General features: G+C 48.3%; 5 protein-coding genes across 5 annotated transcripts; 2 read left to right on the forward strand and 3 right to left on the reverse strand.

The window, feature by feature from the left end:
• Positions 1-1282: 1282 nt before the first annotated feature.
• Positions 1283-3022, forward strand: GGS25DRAFT_526269 (uncharacterized protein; the record flags this gene model as incomplete). The annotated part of the gene is made up of 3 exons (XM_049264950.1): positions 1283-1935; positions 2003-2671; positions 2782-3022. The coding sequence occupies 3 exons, from the start codon at positions 1283-1285 to the stop codon at positions 3020-3022; spliced, it is 1563 nt and encodes a 520-aa protein (XP_049112296.1).
• A 1496-nt stretch (positions 3023-4518) lies between these two features.
• Positions 4519-7760, reverse strand: GGS25DRAFT_526270 (uncharacterized protein; the record flags this gene model as incomplete). The annotated part of the gene is made up of 2 exons (XM_049264951.1): positions 4519-7228; positions 7366-7760. 2 exons carry the CDS (start codon positions 7758-7760, stop codon positions 4519-4521), a joined length of 3105 nt encoding a protein of 1034 aa, XP_049112297.1.
• Positions 7761-9086: 1326 nt separating this feature from the next.
• On the reverse strand, positions 9087-11221 carry GGS25DRAFT_510467 (Asp-domain-containing protein; the record flags this gene model as incomplete). The annotated part of the gene is made up of 3 exons (XM_049262657.1): positions 10924-11221; positions 10716-10869; positions 9087-10647 (listed from the first exon to the last, which is right to left on the reverse strand). Coding segments are annotated over exons 1-3 (1190 nt in total), but the record flags the coding sequence as incomplete, so codon positions are not given.
• Positions 11222-13109: 1888 nt separating this feature from the next.
• Positions 13110-15390, forward strand: GGS25DRAFT_510472 (serine hydroxymethyltransferase). Its single transcript, XM_049262658.1, has 4 exons — positions 13110-13436; positions 13499-13549; positions 13610-13974; positions 14034-15390. Exons 1-4 carry the CDS (start codon positions 13389-13391, stop codon positions 15022-15024), a joined length of 1455 nt encoding a protein of 484 aa, XP_049112299.1. The 5' UTR covers positions 13110-13388; the 3' UTR covers positions 15025-15390.
• A 45-nt stretch (positions 15391-15435) lies between these two features.
• GGS25DRAFT_510473 (uncharacterized protein) lies at positions 15436-16664 on the reverse strand. Its single transcript, XM_049262659.1, has 2 exons — positions 15773-16664; positions 15436-15618 (listed from the first exon to the last, which is right to left on the reverse strand). Exons 1-2 carry the CDS (start codon positions 16648-16650, stop codon positions 15615-15617), a joined length of 882 nt encoding a protein of 293 aa, XP_049112300.1. The 5' UTR covers positions 16651-16664; the 3' UTR covers positions 15436-15614.
• Positions 16665-16892: the final 228 nt, after the last annotated feature.

Genomic DNA, 16892 nt, shown 5'->3' on the forward strand with positions numbered 1-16892 from the left:
CGGATATCAAAGTTATGCATAATACTGGGCATATTATGCTATCTATTGGTACATAAAGTGCATAAAGTGCATAAATCACGACACATGTTGCAATTAACCGTTTCTAGTCGGGATTATCCCTCTCCTCCAATTGTCTCATCGTCTTCTTCCCTTTCCTCCGACTTCTAAACCTTCTTTTTACCTACCTACCTACCTACATACCTAGAACCCTTCTTTATGGACAACCCAAATTGCAGTTGCCGGCATTTCAAAAAAATGATTTCTATACTTTCCATAACACGTTACATACCCAACATATTCAAATAAGACCACGTTGAGCAGATATTAGAAGACTACCTAGGAGGCCTGTAGGCACTAGTAACAGATCACGCAATCAGGCCAAGTCCAGGTACCTAGGTTAGTGAAGTTATTCAGCACCCATATGAACTATTTACATACTATGTATACACGTCCATAATAATGCATGAAGAAAAATGGGCATGCTGAACTTCATAAGCATCTGAAAAAACTCTGTTGGGTTCATCCTAAACTCTCTGCAGCAGTCATCTTCGGCAATGGTGTATCTACTATCCCTATATGGCGTGGCAGGGACTACATGATTAAACTGATATAAGCATGAGGCACCAGACACATGCTAAACTTTCACCATCGAAGCTCTAACACACAGATTAGTATGTTGGGCGTCTAATAGTCCCCTGAACTTTGATCGGCTTGGTCGTCTTGGTCGCCATGATACGCACTCAACACCTACAAGTAACAAAATCAGCACTATTGTCTTACATCGTGAAAATAACTCGGCGCCTTTCCGCGCCATTATGGTATATGCTCACCCATCAATGTGGTAGGAAAGGATGAAGCAGGGTCCTAGAGCGCCTGTGTGAGGCAGGCGTCTCTATGCGGTATCTACACACTTACAAAGTTCAATACTGCACCCATCGACCCTACCTCACCTACTCGACACTTAGTAGTGTAAGGGAAGCTGCATGATACTTAGCATAGTATGTTTCTAGGTCTGCCCTAACATCTATCATCATAGAATGCGCTTCATCTCATCGAGACCATCTTTTCAACCTCCAACTTGCGCAATACAGCTTTGATTATTGAGTACTTTTTCATACACAAAAGTAATCGGACTTCGCATTCTTTGTGTATCATTTTCTTCATACAAGTTGAACTATTACCCCTGACTCTTATCACATAGCCATCTGCCTCCTCTAAAGGAAGCGCACCAAAATCGGCCGTCGAGATTTCAAGTACCGACAGTCGCCAGTCGCCAGTCGTGATGTCTTACAAATTCACGTCGGAATCTATCCGCAAGAGGATAAAGAATGTGAAAGCTATATTCCGCAGCGACGACCGTTCGGCTAGCCGAGTGGATGGATCAAGCGACGGCACCTTGGATGGTCTCGTGACGAACTTGGATAGTGATGCTAGTTCCTTGGACTTGACTAGCCCCCGACGTGCTTCTACGTCTACTGCCTCCAAGACCAACGGTCATAATGGGCATATCAATGTGTATCACTTAGAAGACAGAAATGGTGCCGGTGATTATTTGGAGAGAGATGAATCCCCCGGCCGTAGTCCCGATAATCATGAATCTCAAGAAGATGTGCCAAGAGGTAGGAGCCGGGAGCCTAAGGGAAAAGAGCCCGTGCAGGAGGAAGAAGAGATCACCATCACCAATGGACATGCTTCGCCCGCGGAATCTGTTACGACCTCCACGGTCAGCACCTTCGTCGACCCAAGCACCGTTTTCAGAGCGTGGCAAGATGACGAACTCCAACTTCAACGCGAAGTCATCGAGAAGTATCAAACCGGGGCCAAACTCTGGACCAAAGAGGAACTAGTCAACATCGAGAAGAAGATCAACACTGTGAATCCCATACTACTACAGTCCTATGTCGGACCAAACCAAAAATTCGAAAGACAAGTTGGGTGCGCAACCTCGCCCACCTTTTATCTGACTAAGTACCTAAAGACTAACACGATAAAAAAAAAACAGGCTCACGTATAGAGTTGAATTCCACGGGTACCGGGACCTCGCCTTCCCGCCTCCCTTCCGTCCTAACGGGATGCCGTACTGTCCCATGACGCTCAAGACGATGCCCTACGACTACTCGTTCTCTCGGGACCTGGAGATCGAACTGGACGCTTTCCACAAGTGTACGGCAATTTGGCTAGCGAATCCGATCGGCCAACAGTTCTACTCGATGTTCATGCGGCTCCCCTTGCCCCCCGACATCAACAAGGTCGTGTGCTTCAACCTCGGCAGCATCACGGCCAAGCCCGCCGACGACCACCCAAAGATTCGCCAGGCCATGTACAAGCACGCGGCGGCCATGACCATCATCGAGGCGCTGCACCGCCGCTTCGGCACCGTCATCCAGCTCTTTGCCCAGGATACCACCTACTGCGCCGAGTGCACGCAGGTGCTTTTCCAAAAGGGCTTCTCCGTCGTCGGCCTCCACGGCGCCGGCGGCTTTGCCGAGATCGACGACAAGACCTTGGTCTTCGCCCCCAACCCGGGCTTCTGCCTCAAGGAGATCGTCGCCGACACCGCGGAGCCCGCCGCCATGTTCTGGGATACCGTGCTCAGCCCCGAGGAAGCCGAGAAGGCGAACCGGTCGCACCGCAGCATCACGCTCGAGGACGGGTTGACCTCGCATTGGGAGTATGTCTTGACCCCACCTACCTAATCTGGCTCATCGTGTTTCTTTCTTTTTTCCTTTTTTCTTTTTTTCAGAACGAGTATAGTATAGTATGCTAACCACGTCAACACAGGTACTACGAAACCGACCCCGACACCCCCCGCGTCCGCTCCCTCGTCGAGAACTACGAGCGCCACCCCTTCCCGACCACCAACCTCCTCGGCAACGTGTCGCTGTACACGCGCAAGCAGCAGGTCAAAAGCGAAACCCCGAGCGCAAGCGAAAGCAACAGCACAAGCGGGAGCGATAGCAAGAGCACGACCATCCCCAACGCTGCCGCCACCACCGAAGACGTAGAGGGAACCGAGAAATAGTCTTCGAATTCTACGCTCGGCGAGTAGGCTAGTTGGGGCTGGATTTGAGAGGGGTTTTGACTGCTTGTTCAAGAGTGCTATTATTAGTATGCTGGTGAACCCTTTGGTATGTACCTATGCATGCATGCATGCATCGCATGTATACGGGTCACAGCTTCTTGCTCTTTTTTTTTTGCGTTTGGGTCCTCTTGTTTTTTTTTTCGAGTAGGATCGATCGGGATTCCTTTGTCCGCGTCTCTCACAAGCTGTATACCTCTGGTTTATCCTATTCTGTTGTTGGTGTATTATCATGGGCTGGGCTGGTTGGACTAGATTAGGTTAGAAGGAGCACTCGATGGGCTTTAGGGACATACACATGATACACACTTACACTTTTGGGTACTACTACTACTGCTGCTATAGAATAGGTTGATAGGTTAGGTAGACAAAAGGTGTACATTCTGTTAGTCTTAATAGTTAAATGCACTCACTCTTTTAGTCTCATAAGTGCCAAGTAAGGTTGGTTGCGCCCTTTCTCTTTCTCTTTTTGGATGATTTAACTTTGCTTACATCTATCTAGGTATGTCATCTATGTCATCTGTTCAGTTTCTTCGGAATATATTGTGCAACATTATACCATTCCACCGTCGCAGGTGGTAGGTACCTACATGTAGTGCCCAATACCTACCTACATGTAAGCATCACTCACCCCTCCCCAAGCCTCTTAAATCTTCTGTCAAAACCGCCATAAAACTTTTTGATCATCATCATCGACGACTTCAACATTGGCATTATTTTAACACTTAACCTAACCTAACCTAACCTAACCTAACCTATCGTAGTAGTGTAGTAATGTAGTGTAATATAGTGTAATGTAGTTAGTTGTTACCTTACTAAAAAAGGGATGTGAGTGACGAACACGCACATACACATACACACACACACACACTTAGGTACAAGCGAACAACAAAATTTTGTGTGAACATTAATAAAAATAAAAAAGGACTTCGACGATGAAAGCGGAAAACAAAAAACAAGATAGAACTCCTACAGCGGCTTAGGTTTTGGGTAGTTAGGAAGATGTAAACTACCCCTAGCCTAAGGACTCCAAGCGCATTCTCCGTCCTTGTTCTCGTTCTTAATTATCTAACGAGGAGCCTCCCCCCCCCCCCCCCCCCCATTTCATTCCTTGCTAGCTTCCTTGCTTCCGTGACCCTTATAAACTATCGATCGCGTTTGCCTTCTCTGCCTTATACCAAGCAGCTACTCAGATACACATCTAAGCAAGTAATGGTTTCCTAACCCAGACACGCGCAATCCTCAACAATCCATAACCATCATGGAACCAACTATTGGCTCGCCAGATCCGAACTCCTTCCATTCTGGAACCAGTTTCTCAAAGCTGTATATCAGCGAGACGGGAAACCGGAATGCGCATTCGTATATGGAATCGGGCCCTGTCCTGGTGCATAAGGCGTTGCTGCCGGTAATTGATGTGCATGCGATACGGGGACCGCCTAAGACTCTCTACCATAAGAGGGCTGGCCACCATTTGCTGCTGGTCCTGGAGGCGACATGGCGGGGGTTCCATTCATTGACGGCTGTGCGCCCGTGACAGCCGGCGAGTTCATCTGAGCCTTTGGGGTCTGACCAGGCCCTTGGTAGTTAGGCACGCCCGCACGGGAAGCTACTAGCCTCGATGGATCACCTCCTAACCCAATACCGCCTAGGCCAACCGGAGCGCCCACTTGTCCCTGCCCTTGGCCCGACATCGAATTCCTAATGCCCTCCGTTGTCCTTTGAGCACTCTTGGTCGCATCAAAACGCGCCTTGGCTTGGTCCATTGCTTGCTGGACCTGATGAGGATTGAGAGATGTTTGGAATGATGATGAGCTAGGAGTTTGGGGGTTCGGATTAGGTTGGCCGTGCTGGACCAGCTGATTATTGGGCACTGCAGGCGAACCGGTGTTCGCATAATAGCGTCTCGGGTCGTTACCCATGTTCGGTTGATTTCCGTAAGACGGTTGTCTGGTCGGAGTCGCGGCCGGATTGTAACCCAAGTGATGCGGGATGGGCTGATGTGGGTGTGGGTGTGGGTGCTGATGTTGGGGCTGTTGGTGGGAAACATGGGGGGATGCTGTCCTTTGTGGTATGGCCCCGGTGCCATTGGCGTATTGGGGATACGGCGCGTGTGAGGGAGTACCGTGTGGCGGGGGTGCATGTTGAGGTGGGTATTGAGGGTGATGATACTTAGACTGGGGCGGCGGTTGAGTGTTTGGTGGATAAGACGGCGGGAAGTGAGCTGGCGGTGTTGAGGTCGCCATGTTAGGGTAGCCCGGCATGGGCTGGTACGGCGGACGGGGTTGTGCAGGTGTCCCGTAAGGCCCAGGCTGTGAGTACTGTTGAGCTTTGGGAGTAAATTGCTGGGAATATCCGGCGTTCGGGTAATGAGGAGGAGGTCGGTAGCCCGTATTGGAAGGAGGCCGTGGGGGATAGTTAGCTGGCATCGTCTGAGGGGGCCTCGCCATTGTAGGCGGTGGTGGTCGGATTGGTGTTTGCGGATAGAATTGTGGATTCGGCATAGGGCCGCGACTCGTGTGGTAAGGCTGACCATACTGTAAAGCGTTTGATGAACTTGATGCGCGATGTGTCGGTGGTCGAGCATTAGTCGGGGGAGCTTGGGCGGCTCTAGCACGAATAGCTGCCTCTTCTTCCTCCATTGAGCCTTGATATTCATCTGTACGAACTTCAATCTTCGTAGATATGTTGAGTTCATCCAATTTGTCCGAGTTAAGACGAGCGACGGCATAAGGTGGCAGCATTTGGATAACAAGGCATAGTTGCGCCTTGAGAGCCTGGTAGGTCGCCATCTCCTCTTCACCAGGCTGTACCGGAGTCCCATTGGTGAGCATGTCACTGTGAGCCGGATCCGCCGCATATCGACTCTGACTGGATGCGGACGGTAGGGTCAAGTTACGATTCTTCTGATATGAGACTAATGTCTGGATCATGTCAGACACGTCTTGAAGAAGATCGTCGACATCCTTCTGATCTTCCGGTTTTTTCGGGCAGCAGGCCTCCTCTAAACTGGGATCTATCATGGTCTCATCCCATTTATCCAACGTCTCTTGGATGATATCTTCATCCACCTCCTCAACAACTGCCTCCTCGCCCTTGTCAACTTCCTCGAGCAAGTCTTCTGGTAATTCAGCTTCGATTAAACGATCAAAGTTGCGTTTTCCAACCTTTTGCCACCACATGGTATGGCTAATTAATCCTGAAGAAATCATGGCAGCGGTATCATCCTTGGAAGGGGCGAAACTGGAGAATGCACCACGAAAAAGGGCTTCCATTTCTGACATTTCGAGGTCGGACGATGAGGGTTTATTCCCTGCAAGACTCAAGGCCCGCTCGCGTTGTTTGGTCATGATCTGCGACGGGGGTGCGGCATTACTATAATCAAGCCAGCGTCCGGCTGAGATATTCTGGCTGAAGTATGACCCAGCTCTGTACTTGGACTTCTCGGTCAACTCAGGGCGATGCCATCCCACTTGAACACCCTTGGTAGTACTCTTCGGCGCCTTAGGCGGTTGGAGTGAAGGAAGGTTGCGTGGAGGTGGGAAAAGCTCGCCCAGTGTCTTAGACTTCTTGTCTTTATCGACAGCAGAAGGGAAGAAATATGGAATGGCTTTAGCAACCTTAACGCCGCTAGGCAAGCCGCTCTCCTTTAGGGGTTGAATAACAGCTTCTGTGCCGTCAGGCTTAATGACAGCTTGCTGCAGGCTCGAGTAATACTGTTTTCCTCTCATAGCCTCGCCATTTACAGTCAGCACAACATTCCCACTAGCATTCGATTGCAAATCGTTGATCTGCTCGAGGCCCTGGAGCGCCTCGGAGACACGGGGATTGCTAGGATATGACATCTCGCGTTTGAATAGATTGAAGGCTTGCCGCTTGAAGTCGATAAGCTTGGCACAAGCCTCGTCGTTCGCCTTCGTATCCTGTTCGGGCTTAATATCTCGTAGCTCTGCTAACTGGTGCGAAATGGAGGATTTGATGTCGACGATGATGCTGACGAGGTCTTCATACTGTTCTGTTGCCACTTTGTCGGCGATGGAAGGGAGTGATGATCCATCGTCTGACTTTTTCCGTTTTGCTTGGGGGGCATCTGGGGAATCTTCAGGGTCGGGAAGGGGACGTTTGAGGACTGAAGGTATCGGATCTAACCTATAAACGTGGGCCAACCATATTAGTTTCCAAATAGTGTCGATCAATGATGAATGAGTAAGAATGATGGAGAGATTGTATATGTGAGGTAGAGTGATGTACATGATATACATGGTGCGGAGTGCATAGTAATATACCTTTGAAGAACCTCATAGTAATTCCGAATGGTTGGCAGATCATCCTTGTTCGCGCCGGAGGTAGAAGGGGACGAAGCAGAGGCTGCGTTGCTTATAGAAGCAGCGGTAATAATGGTGGGAGTAATGCGACTATTGTCGATGCCATTTGGTGGCTTGTCGCCAACATCGGAGGGTTCGCGTTTGCGCTTGATAGCAGTGGTATTATTGATGGAGGAGTTGTTTGGCGCAGCATTAACATCGTCGTCTAGGTTGGCGTTAGATGCTGCATCAGTACTATTATTATTCGCATTGACATTGGCAATGTCATCAGGACTCGGATTGGAATTGGCGTTGTTGTTGTTGAGCTGCAAGGATGCAGCGACGCCGTTAGAAAGTGCAATGGCTGGCGATGCCATTTTGGATAATATTTTATTTTCCCACCAAGGCTATCTTTTTATTTTTCCTAGTTCATTCGTTGCTGTCAACGTTGGATGTATGGCTGGTGATTGTTGCAGCTAAGAAAATTGGCGGCTCCCGTCGCGCTGCACGCCCATAGCCTGTCGGTCGCGATTGAAGGGGAAAACGGGACTTGTGATTTTGTGGTTGCTAGTTGGTGCGACCGCGACCCTCTTTCTTCTCTCAATCTCCTTCCACTTTATTTCTTCAATGTTTCCAACTTGTCTCCTTAGGGGGGAAATCTTAGGTTAGGGAATTCGGAGCTACCTGAGGGACTTGAGAGAGCACTGAGCACCTAGGGTAGGGTAGCCTGGGTAAGGTAGTGGCAGTTGTAGGTTGTAGGTATGTATGTATGTATGTATGTAGGTAGCCAAATGTAGGTAAGCCAAGGGTACCTGGGTATGTGGTATGTGGTATGTATGTAGCCCGCGTAGTGCTAGAACCAGAAGAGGTCCAGTCGGAGAGAGCCACAGTAAACTTGGACAGTTAGAGGAAAGAGCCCTCCCTAGCACAGACAATGAAATAGGTAAGGTAGGAAAGTACGCACTGAACTTTAACCACTTCTGCAGCTGATGCCACTCAGTCTTAGGTGCTGTATACTCCGTAGCCTCGATGGTAAACCACCTCCTTCCTCACCTGCACTCCAAGTATTCAACTGGACCACAAAACTTTGCAAGGGCCGTGGGCCGTGGACACTGGACAGTACTTGAAGGAATGTATACTAGGTATCGAGGTGCAACCATTTACCTAGTAATAGTACGAAGAGGGAATAAAATAAAAAGTAAAAGAACCTTGAAGAAAAGAAAGAAAAAAAAATAAGTTTGTTATCTAACACGAGCCAGTCCACCACGAAAAAAACACCATAAGATGATGATCTTAAACCGCCCAGGAATGATTCGTATTATTAGATGCACGCGATAATTTTCTATTCTTTTCTTTTCTTATTGCTAAGAGAGAAAAAGGAATAAAAATCAATAATAAGTTGCATTTAATAATAAGAATCAAAGTCACTCGTACTTCGTTAATGTAGGAGAGGGAGAGGGTGGAAGGCTACCAATCCCGAATGGGCCCAAGCAATGAAATGAGTCCGTCTGTTCAAGAACTGGGACCAGTCCTAACTTTTCGCCTGCAAATCATGGCTGACACTAGTTCCGAAGCTAGCCTTATCTCGGACTGGTATACTTACGCACAAGCCACCCTCTACTACTTCGACACGTGATTCCCAATTCATTTCAAATGTTGTTCAATGTTGGTTCAAGTTTACAGTACGTATGTATATGTACAAGTACATATCGAAGTACGCGTCAAAATACCAACATTGATGAGCATTGATGAGCATTGATGAGCATTCATCAATGTTTGGTTTGTTGATGTTGCCAACTCGAACTACATCATAGTACATATCCACCATACTGGTAACATTTGAAGTACTCAAAATCAACCCGACAGTTGACTGTAAACCAATTTATTAAGTAACTTCAACGTTCCAACTCAGTTCCAACTTAACTAGCTCTTTGAGTTTCGCCTCGTTTAAACACCATAAATTGTTTAGTGGATATCCCTACGTGATACAATTGGTAACGTAAAGTTGCATATCAGTCCTACTTCCACCCATCAAAATGATATAGCACGTTTGTATGATGCAAATTGACTACGTGTTGCTGGGTGTAATGTTACAACGGAGACTCTGTGTCTCATCATGCTTGACAGTAAAGTAGGCGTAAAGGAAATACTCCAAAACAGAAAAAGTCTCCCTTGCTCAGGACAAATCAAAGACGTACTCAAACCCGCTGTTGCCTTTGAATTATGATTTGACCAGCTTGAAAATCCATCTTGTCATCGCAATCTCGCGAACAGCATCACAAATTATTTACAAATCCTCAGTCAAGTTCTCGTCGCCCTTAACCTATTTAGCCTGAGCCAGGCCGACGGTACCCTTGCCAAGGTCGTAAATGGAGTACCACTTTCGAAGGAATGCATCACCAAGGATGGCAAGAGGACCAACAGGAGCCGGGAAGTCCATGCCCATGAAGGTCGAGATACAGCTGCCCTGCACCTCTAGAATGTAATCATAGGCGCTGATAGCAAAGTCGTGACCGGCTAGCTTGAATGAGACATCAGGAAGCGAGTCTCGGACAGAGCAGTCAACTGTGTACTGTCCATTGAAGCTCTTCTTGGCGCCGATTTCCTTGTTTAGCAGCTCAGCGAGATCGGTAGGCAGAGCGATCAAAGAAGTACCAGTGTCTAGGATGACTCCAGTGTTCTCTAGCTCAGCAGTCTCGTCGCCAAAAGAAATGGCATCGAAGTCGACCTCCCAGTAGGCCTTGCGGCGCAGCGGGAGTTCTGTGATCTTGCCAGTGTAGTGGTCCTTGTCGACACCACCGAAAACCACCTCCGAGTCCTCGCCCCCGTTCTCACCACTGAGGTAAAAGGCGAAGACAGAGTCATCAATCAACTGTTGGTTGACCATCTGGTAGAAGGGGGGTACGATGCCGTTCACGGAAAGACGGTCAAAACCCAAACCGAGGATGCCGTCGAATCTACCGAAAGCGAAAGCCAAACCGGGCTCACTAGTTGCCTCAGCGAAGTCTTGGTTCTTAACCGTAAGGTCGCCGATAGTCATAGTATCTTGCGACACGAAGCCGCTCAAGCTACCAGACCCATATCGAATTTCGAACTCGGTGCCGTTCTTCTTGTAGGATGAGGAAGAAGACGAGTCATACTTCGAGTGTAGGTAGCAAGCAATGCTACCACACGACGAAGAAGGAACCCAGAGGTTAGAGCTGCCGGTATCAAGGATAACCTTGAAGTCCTGGGGAGGTGTGCCGATGCTGATGTCAGAAAAGTCTACATTGGCCAATCATTAGCTACCGAGCTTGGTCGAATTTGGTCTCCTAAAATTTGGAAATACATACACTGAGCGTTCATAAAGTTCGAGATAGGAACGGGATGGTCCTTGTCGACGTGAACGGAGGTGTCTTGGAAGACAGCCTGGCTATGCGTCTCCGGTCGGGGACCCATGTACTTCTGGCCGAGGCCTCGGATTTGGCTATCAATCGGAATGCTCTCCTGTAATAAATCATCAGTATGTCATTACTCAAATCGAATAGGACCAATGCTAACCAGTTGCTCTGATAGAGGAATCTTCTTAAGCTTCATCTTGTGGACTCCGGCCTGGGCGGAGCCTAGCAGCACAGCTGCGGTAAGGAGAGCTCCCTTCATGATGGATGATGCGATGCGCGACGAACAAATTAACTGACGCCTTGATAAAATGATTCAAAGTTACAAGTTACACGTATTAACCCAACAGCTTCTTTAAGTTCTCTGAACTTAGAGATGGAGGGAAAAGGAGATGGGAAATTGATGGGATGATGGATGTAGGGAAATAGGTTGGAAGGTTGGAAGAAGAGGAATGGCCGATGATGTAGGCGTATGTTGAGGGAGATAACGGCCGAGCTTCTTGATCAGTCATTCAGTCAATCAGTCAATCAAATCCATGACAGTGTCTGGGGGCAGGCGGAAACGGTGTAATGCAGGGCACTCAACTATGGGTGGAGTGGGGATCAGGTCTCGTGCTAGGTAGATACACTCCTGATAGTACAGTACATTACTCCTTTGCCGTTCCATGTGACGAGTTGGCCTTACCTAAAGCAGCCTTAGAGTACGCGATGGCCCCAGATTAGTGGAGACAGGCCAAGCTATAGTGGGTCTCATTAGACCCAAACAACTAAATGTTCGAGGCAGCCACTGCTGATGACACAAGCAGGTACAGGGTCAACGCCACCTACACACCAGAACCTGCCCAATGGAGTTTCGTATCGGCAGATTAATCCGTTCCGATATGTTGATAAGATACTTTGAGTTATAGAGACGGGCTTGTACTGTACATAACCTCCCCATATTGCAAGTTTGAAATGCTGTTGTTACAGAAACGGCACCTTCAATATGTAAGCCTCATTCCATGCTGTTCACCATTTCAAGGCTTCAAGGTGCTTCTCCTTCAGCCTGGCTTTTTTGAAATACAAATAACTATTAATTTACGAGATACGCATGTAGTCAGGCACCGCCCATGGCAGCCCATGGTTACATTCAAAAAAGCAACGAGCCTCAAAACCACATGGTACCCCCTTATGGTATTTTATCATGATTCATGAATGAGAGGCCTTGTTAACTTAGTAAATGTCAAGTATGCAAAACATTGCCTTTTTCTACCACCACTCTTGCATTTCAGAACTCGGCTTTCAAAACTCGGCCATCGTCGAGTACGCCATGTAAACGAGACTCGTTACCATCTAAACTGCTAACGAGTGTGCACGAAGGATCATCAAAACAAGTTGGGATTACTTCCATATTTACCCAAGGCAAACCAGCATTCTTCGATGACTAAATTCTGTTTTCATCAGCCCAGTGTCGCATTCGTCTTGCAAACATGTCAGCTTGTCGGTGAAGTCTATGTGGATAAAAAAGAACCTCGGAAACTTTACCCAACTCTACCCAGGTAGCTATGTCCTACGCTCCGGGTACAATTTCGATGAAAGCTCAAACCACAAACCCCGAATAGCTTCCCAAATGCCGACGTTTTGTTGCAGCACCATCGAGTGTCTACTAGTTAGTTACTGGATATTATGAGTTTTGAAAGACACCAAATGGCAGAAGGAGAATGTACGAATAATAGTAACTAGTGGTTCACTATACGGCATTGGACAAGAGATCAAATTGTCAGGATGATCATTCACCATAGCTGCAAAGCTAATGTCCCTCTAGTGCGCGGGCTCTCTCCGTGATCCCACGGATATGGTACTGCGGATCACAGATAGATATTACCCTTGTCCGACCGAATCGGATCGCTGTTACTCTCCGATCTATCGCCCGGGGGGTAAGCAATCTTCCGAGCTCATCCGGGCAGCCAAACGCATTAGCAGAGCAGTCAAAATATTGCGAGCATCTAGTTATCTAACCTAGAGGTGTTGCAGGTGCTTACGTTAGATATAATACTAAACCAGGTCGAAACCTAGGCACGGCAGTTGACCAATGAATTAGCCAGATACCTACATATGTAGCTAACCAAGGAGGAAGAGGATAGAAGAACAGATTATCTGGGTAGGCTCTCAACTGAACTGGTACGATATTGTAGTTATAACCTTGATGGATCATGGATGGGCTGATTCGCCGACTTCGGGGCGAATCCTTCAACACCGAGTTCACACTCCGTCACCTGGTAGTTTAGTTACTCCGGGTCCTAGCGTCTTTAAATACATCCATCCATGGCATGTGTAACTTGTAAGGAGGTACTTTTTATTCTTGTAGACAAGAAAGATTTGAAGTGGGAGAAGGGAACTTCCCCGTTGTCACCCCGCTATTAGCTTAGAAGTACAGAAAACCCCACCAACCCCAATTGGCGCTTACATAGTAAGAAGAGAGAAAAAAAAATATTACTTCCCTTTTTTTCTTCTCGCCCTCTTTTATCCTTCCTCCGTAAAACTCCTCTTCAACGTATAAAAAAGTTTTCGTTTCTTCATTGAAACGATTCTCCTGACTGTTTTTCTTCTCAACACACTATCCATTGATTCTCGTCTCATCTTTACACAATGGCTGCGACCAGTTCCACCTATGCTCTCTCCCAAGAGCACAAGGACGTGAGTAATATAGCCTTGTCTGTAATGTTTCAATGCTATTACTCCTGCTAACCCTTTACTAGCTGCTCGAGAGGTCTCTCCTCGACTCTGACCCGGAAGTGGCAGAGATTATGGTAAGTGGAATTTCATGGTCCCATCAATCTGGATCCAGTACTAATTCACTGTCACTATAGAAAAAAGAGATTAAGCGACAGCGAGAGTCTATCATTCTGATTGCTTCCGAGAATGTTACCTCGCGCGCTGTCTTTGATGCCCTGGGATCTCCCATGTCCAACAAGTACTCCGAAGGTTACCCTGGTGCTCGTTACTACGGTGGAAACCAGCACATTGACGAGATCGAACTCCTATGCCAGAAGCGAGCTCTTGAGACCTTCCACGTCGATTCGGAGCATTGGGGTGTCAATGTTCAGTGCCTCAGTGGTAGCCCTGCCAACTTGCAGGTCTACCAGGCTCTCATGGCACCGGGAGGTCGACTAATGGGTTTGGATCTCCCTCACGGTGGCCATTTGAGTCATGGTTACCAGACTCCCTCCAGAAAGTAAGTTTATGCTTCACTAATGACACCGGACATCCGATAATTAACTTGGCCACCTGTAGGATCTCGGCCGTCTCAACTTATTTTGAGACCATGCCCTACCGAGTGAACACCGATACTGGAATTATCGACTATGACAGACTGGAAGAGAACGCTCAGCTGTTCCGTCCCAAGATCCTTGTTGCTGGTACTTCCGCTTATTGCCGCGAGATCGACTATGCGCGCATGAGGAAGATTGCCGATTCTGTCGGAGCTTACCTTGTTGTTGACATGGCTCATATCTCTGGCCTAATTGCTGCCGAAGTCATCAAGTCTCCTTTCCCCTATGCCGACATCGTCACCACCACCACGCACAAGTCACTCCGTGGCCCCCGTGGCGCCATGATCTTCTTCCGCAAGGGTGTCCGTAGCACCGATCCCAAGACTGGCAAGCAGACTCTCTACGAGCTTGAGCCTGCTATTAACTTCTCTGTCTTCCCTGGCCACCAGGGCGGTCCTCACAACCACACCATCACCGCTCTCACCGTCGCCTTGAAGCAAGCTCAGACCCCTGAATTCAAAGCGTATCAAGAGAAGGTTGTCTCTAACGCTAAGACCCTTGAACACAAACTGAAGGAGCTCGGCTACAAGCTAGTATCCGACGGCACGGACTCTCACATGGTTCTGCTTGACTTACGGCCCCAGGCTGTGGATGGCGCCCGTATCGAGGCTGTCCTTGAGCAAATCAACATTGCTTGCAACAAAAATGCCACTCCGGGCGACAAGTCTGCTTTAACGCCTTACGGTATCCGCATTGGCACTCCTGCCATGACCTCGCGTGGCTTCGGCGAAGAGGACTTCGTGCGTGTTGCCGGTTATATCGACGACAGCATCAAGATTGCCAAGGAACTCCAGGCTAGTCTTCCCAAGGAGGCTAACAAGCTGAAGGACTTTAGGGCTAAGGTGACTGCTGGTGACATCTCTAAGATCAACGAACTCAAAAAGGAGATTGCCACCTGGTCCGAGACCTTCCCTCTCCCTGTTGAGGGTTGGAGAATGGATGCTGGCATCTAAACACTACAGGTACGAATGAATTATGAGACGAGAGAGGGTTTAGTGTTCAACAGATAGACACGAAGGCGATAAAGGGGCAACTCAACTTTCTCTGGTTTGTGGAAATGGGCTGGGTATGATTCAAAAAAGATAGAGATGGCAAAAGTCAACAATTGCATGCATTCATCAGGCGTTGCAAATATCATGAGAGCTCCGGAGTTTGGTAATAGCTCTTCGGGGTTTGGGCTATTCGACGGTACTGCTTCAACGCGGTAAATTATAGGGGACTGATTATTTAAATGACCATGTTTCCGTGTAATAAATTCGAGGTAGCAAAATACTCTCAGCTGGGTAGTTTTCAATAGAAGAAGACAAGCTACGATTCAATTAAAAGTGTCTCGAGAAGTGAGTCTGTATCCTAGAAACCCGGGGCTCCTACGCGCCAACCAACCCCCGGAGTTTCTTGCCGAACCCTTGAGGACCACCATCCTAGATATGGTCCTAGGAGTAGGTATGTAAGTGGTAGGTTAGGTAGTATTTCAAAGTCTACGATTTGGGATCTAACATTCTCACAATCTAAAAGCATAAGAATCTAGCAAAAAAGCATTCTCTTAGGTACCTAGTAGTCATTTCATTTTATTACTCTATCACAACTTACTCTGTTTACTATCCAGATGTAGACTAATTACCTACCTATAGGTAGGTATTTCAGTAGTAATTACCTAGCGTTGATTCTTCATCGACCACGTCAATTTATTGAAACGTACAGGTCGACTGCGCATCTACTGCACTGGGCGACGACGTCTCGCCTAGGGCCTTAGCACCGACGATGCTTTTCCACAAGACGTTCCGATTGAGGCGAGCGACCAGTTCTTCGAAAGCCTTGTCGAAAGCCATAGAGCCGTCATTGGTTGACCGAACCAGCCTGGAGGGCTCCAAGACGGGGATAAGGTCCCCCAGGTCCTTCCTCTGGCCTTCCAGCTTCTTGCCAAAGGCAGCCGCGTCCTCGTTGTCGGAGGTGCGGTTGATGAAGCGGGTCATGGCCACGTCCACGGGGCACTCGATGAGGATGGCGAGCTTGGGGAAGACGTGGAACTCGGCGAAGTGGTTCCGCATGTAGTGGAAGTCCTGGAGCGCCTGGGAGAAGCCGTGCAGCAGGATGGCGTTGTAGGCGCGGCCGCCGCGGTCCTTGTCCCCGCTCACCTCCTCCACGGTCTCCAGCAGGGCCTGTAGGATCACGTAGACGGGCACGGGCTCGCCGCGCAGCCGGCAGTTGAAGATCTGGACCTCGGCGACGGACACGTACCCGATCTTCTGCTCGCGGATGACCTCGTTGGGCACCGGCTCGCCCTTCTCTGCCCACTTGGTGCAGTCGATCCCGGCTCGCTTGAACGGCAGCTCGCACTTCTTGCGCAGCATCTCCTCGAGGTCGAGGTAGTAGAGGTTGTAGACCCCGGAGAGTTGGCGCCCGAGTGCGGCCTTGCCGCTGTGGGAAATGCCTAGGAGACTGATGATGGGGAGCATGTTTGCTAGTTTTAGAGTGAGTGTTTGAGGAACCTGGATGTTTGAGAGTGATTGTTGCTTGAACCTGGAAGTTTTAGAGTAATGGTTTTGACTTGACCCTGCTTTCTCAAATTTTACGAACATTAAAGGGGTTGGAGGGGAGTCTAATATATTAAGAATCAAAGACACACAATTTCGTCGTTACGACAATCAGTTATTGTTAAGATAATGGGCTCATTGTTAACCTTGGAAGATGGTTCGTAAACAAAGACATTCTTTGGGAAACGTACTATACCTATGTCCCTCCCTTACGAGAGACAATTAGAGTCTAAATAGGTATATTTAGTACCTACAAAGGGAGGAGCATAGCCCTGATACATTTAGAA

Source organism: Hypoxylon fragiforme, assembly GCF_022984875.1.
Source record: "Hypoxylon fragiforme strain CBS 206.31 chromosome Unknown GGS25scaffold_10, whole genome shotgun sequence".
In the NCBI taxonomy this organism is placed as follows: domain Eukaryota; kingdom Fungi; phylum Ascomycota; class Sordariomycetes; order Xylariales; family Hypoxylaceae; genus Hypoxylon; species Hypoxylon fragiforme.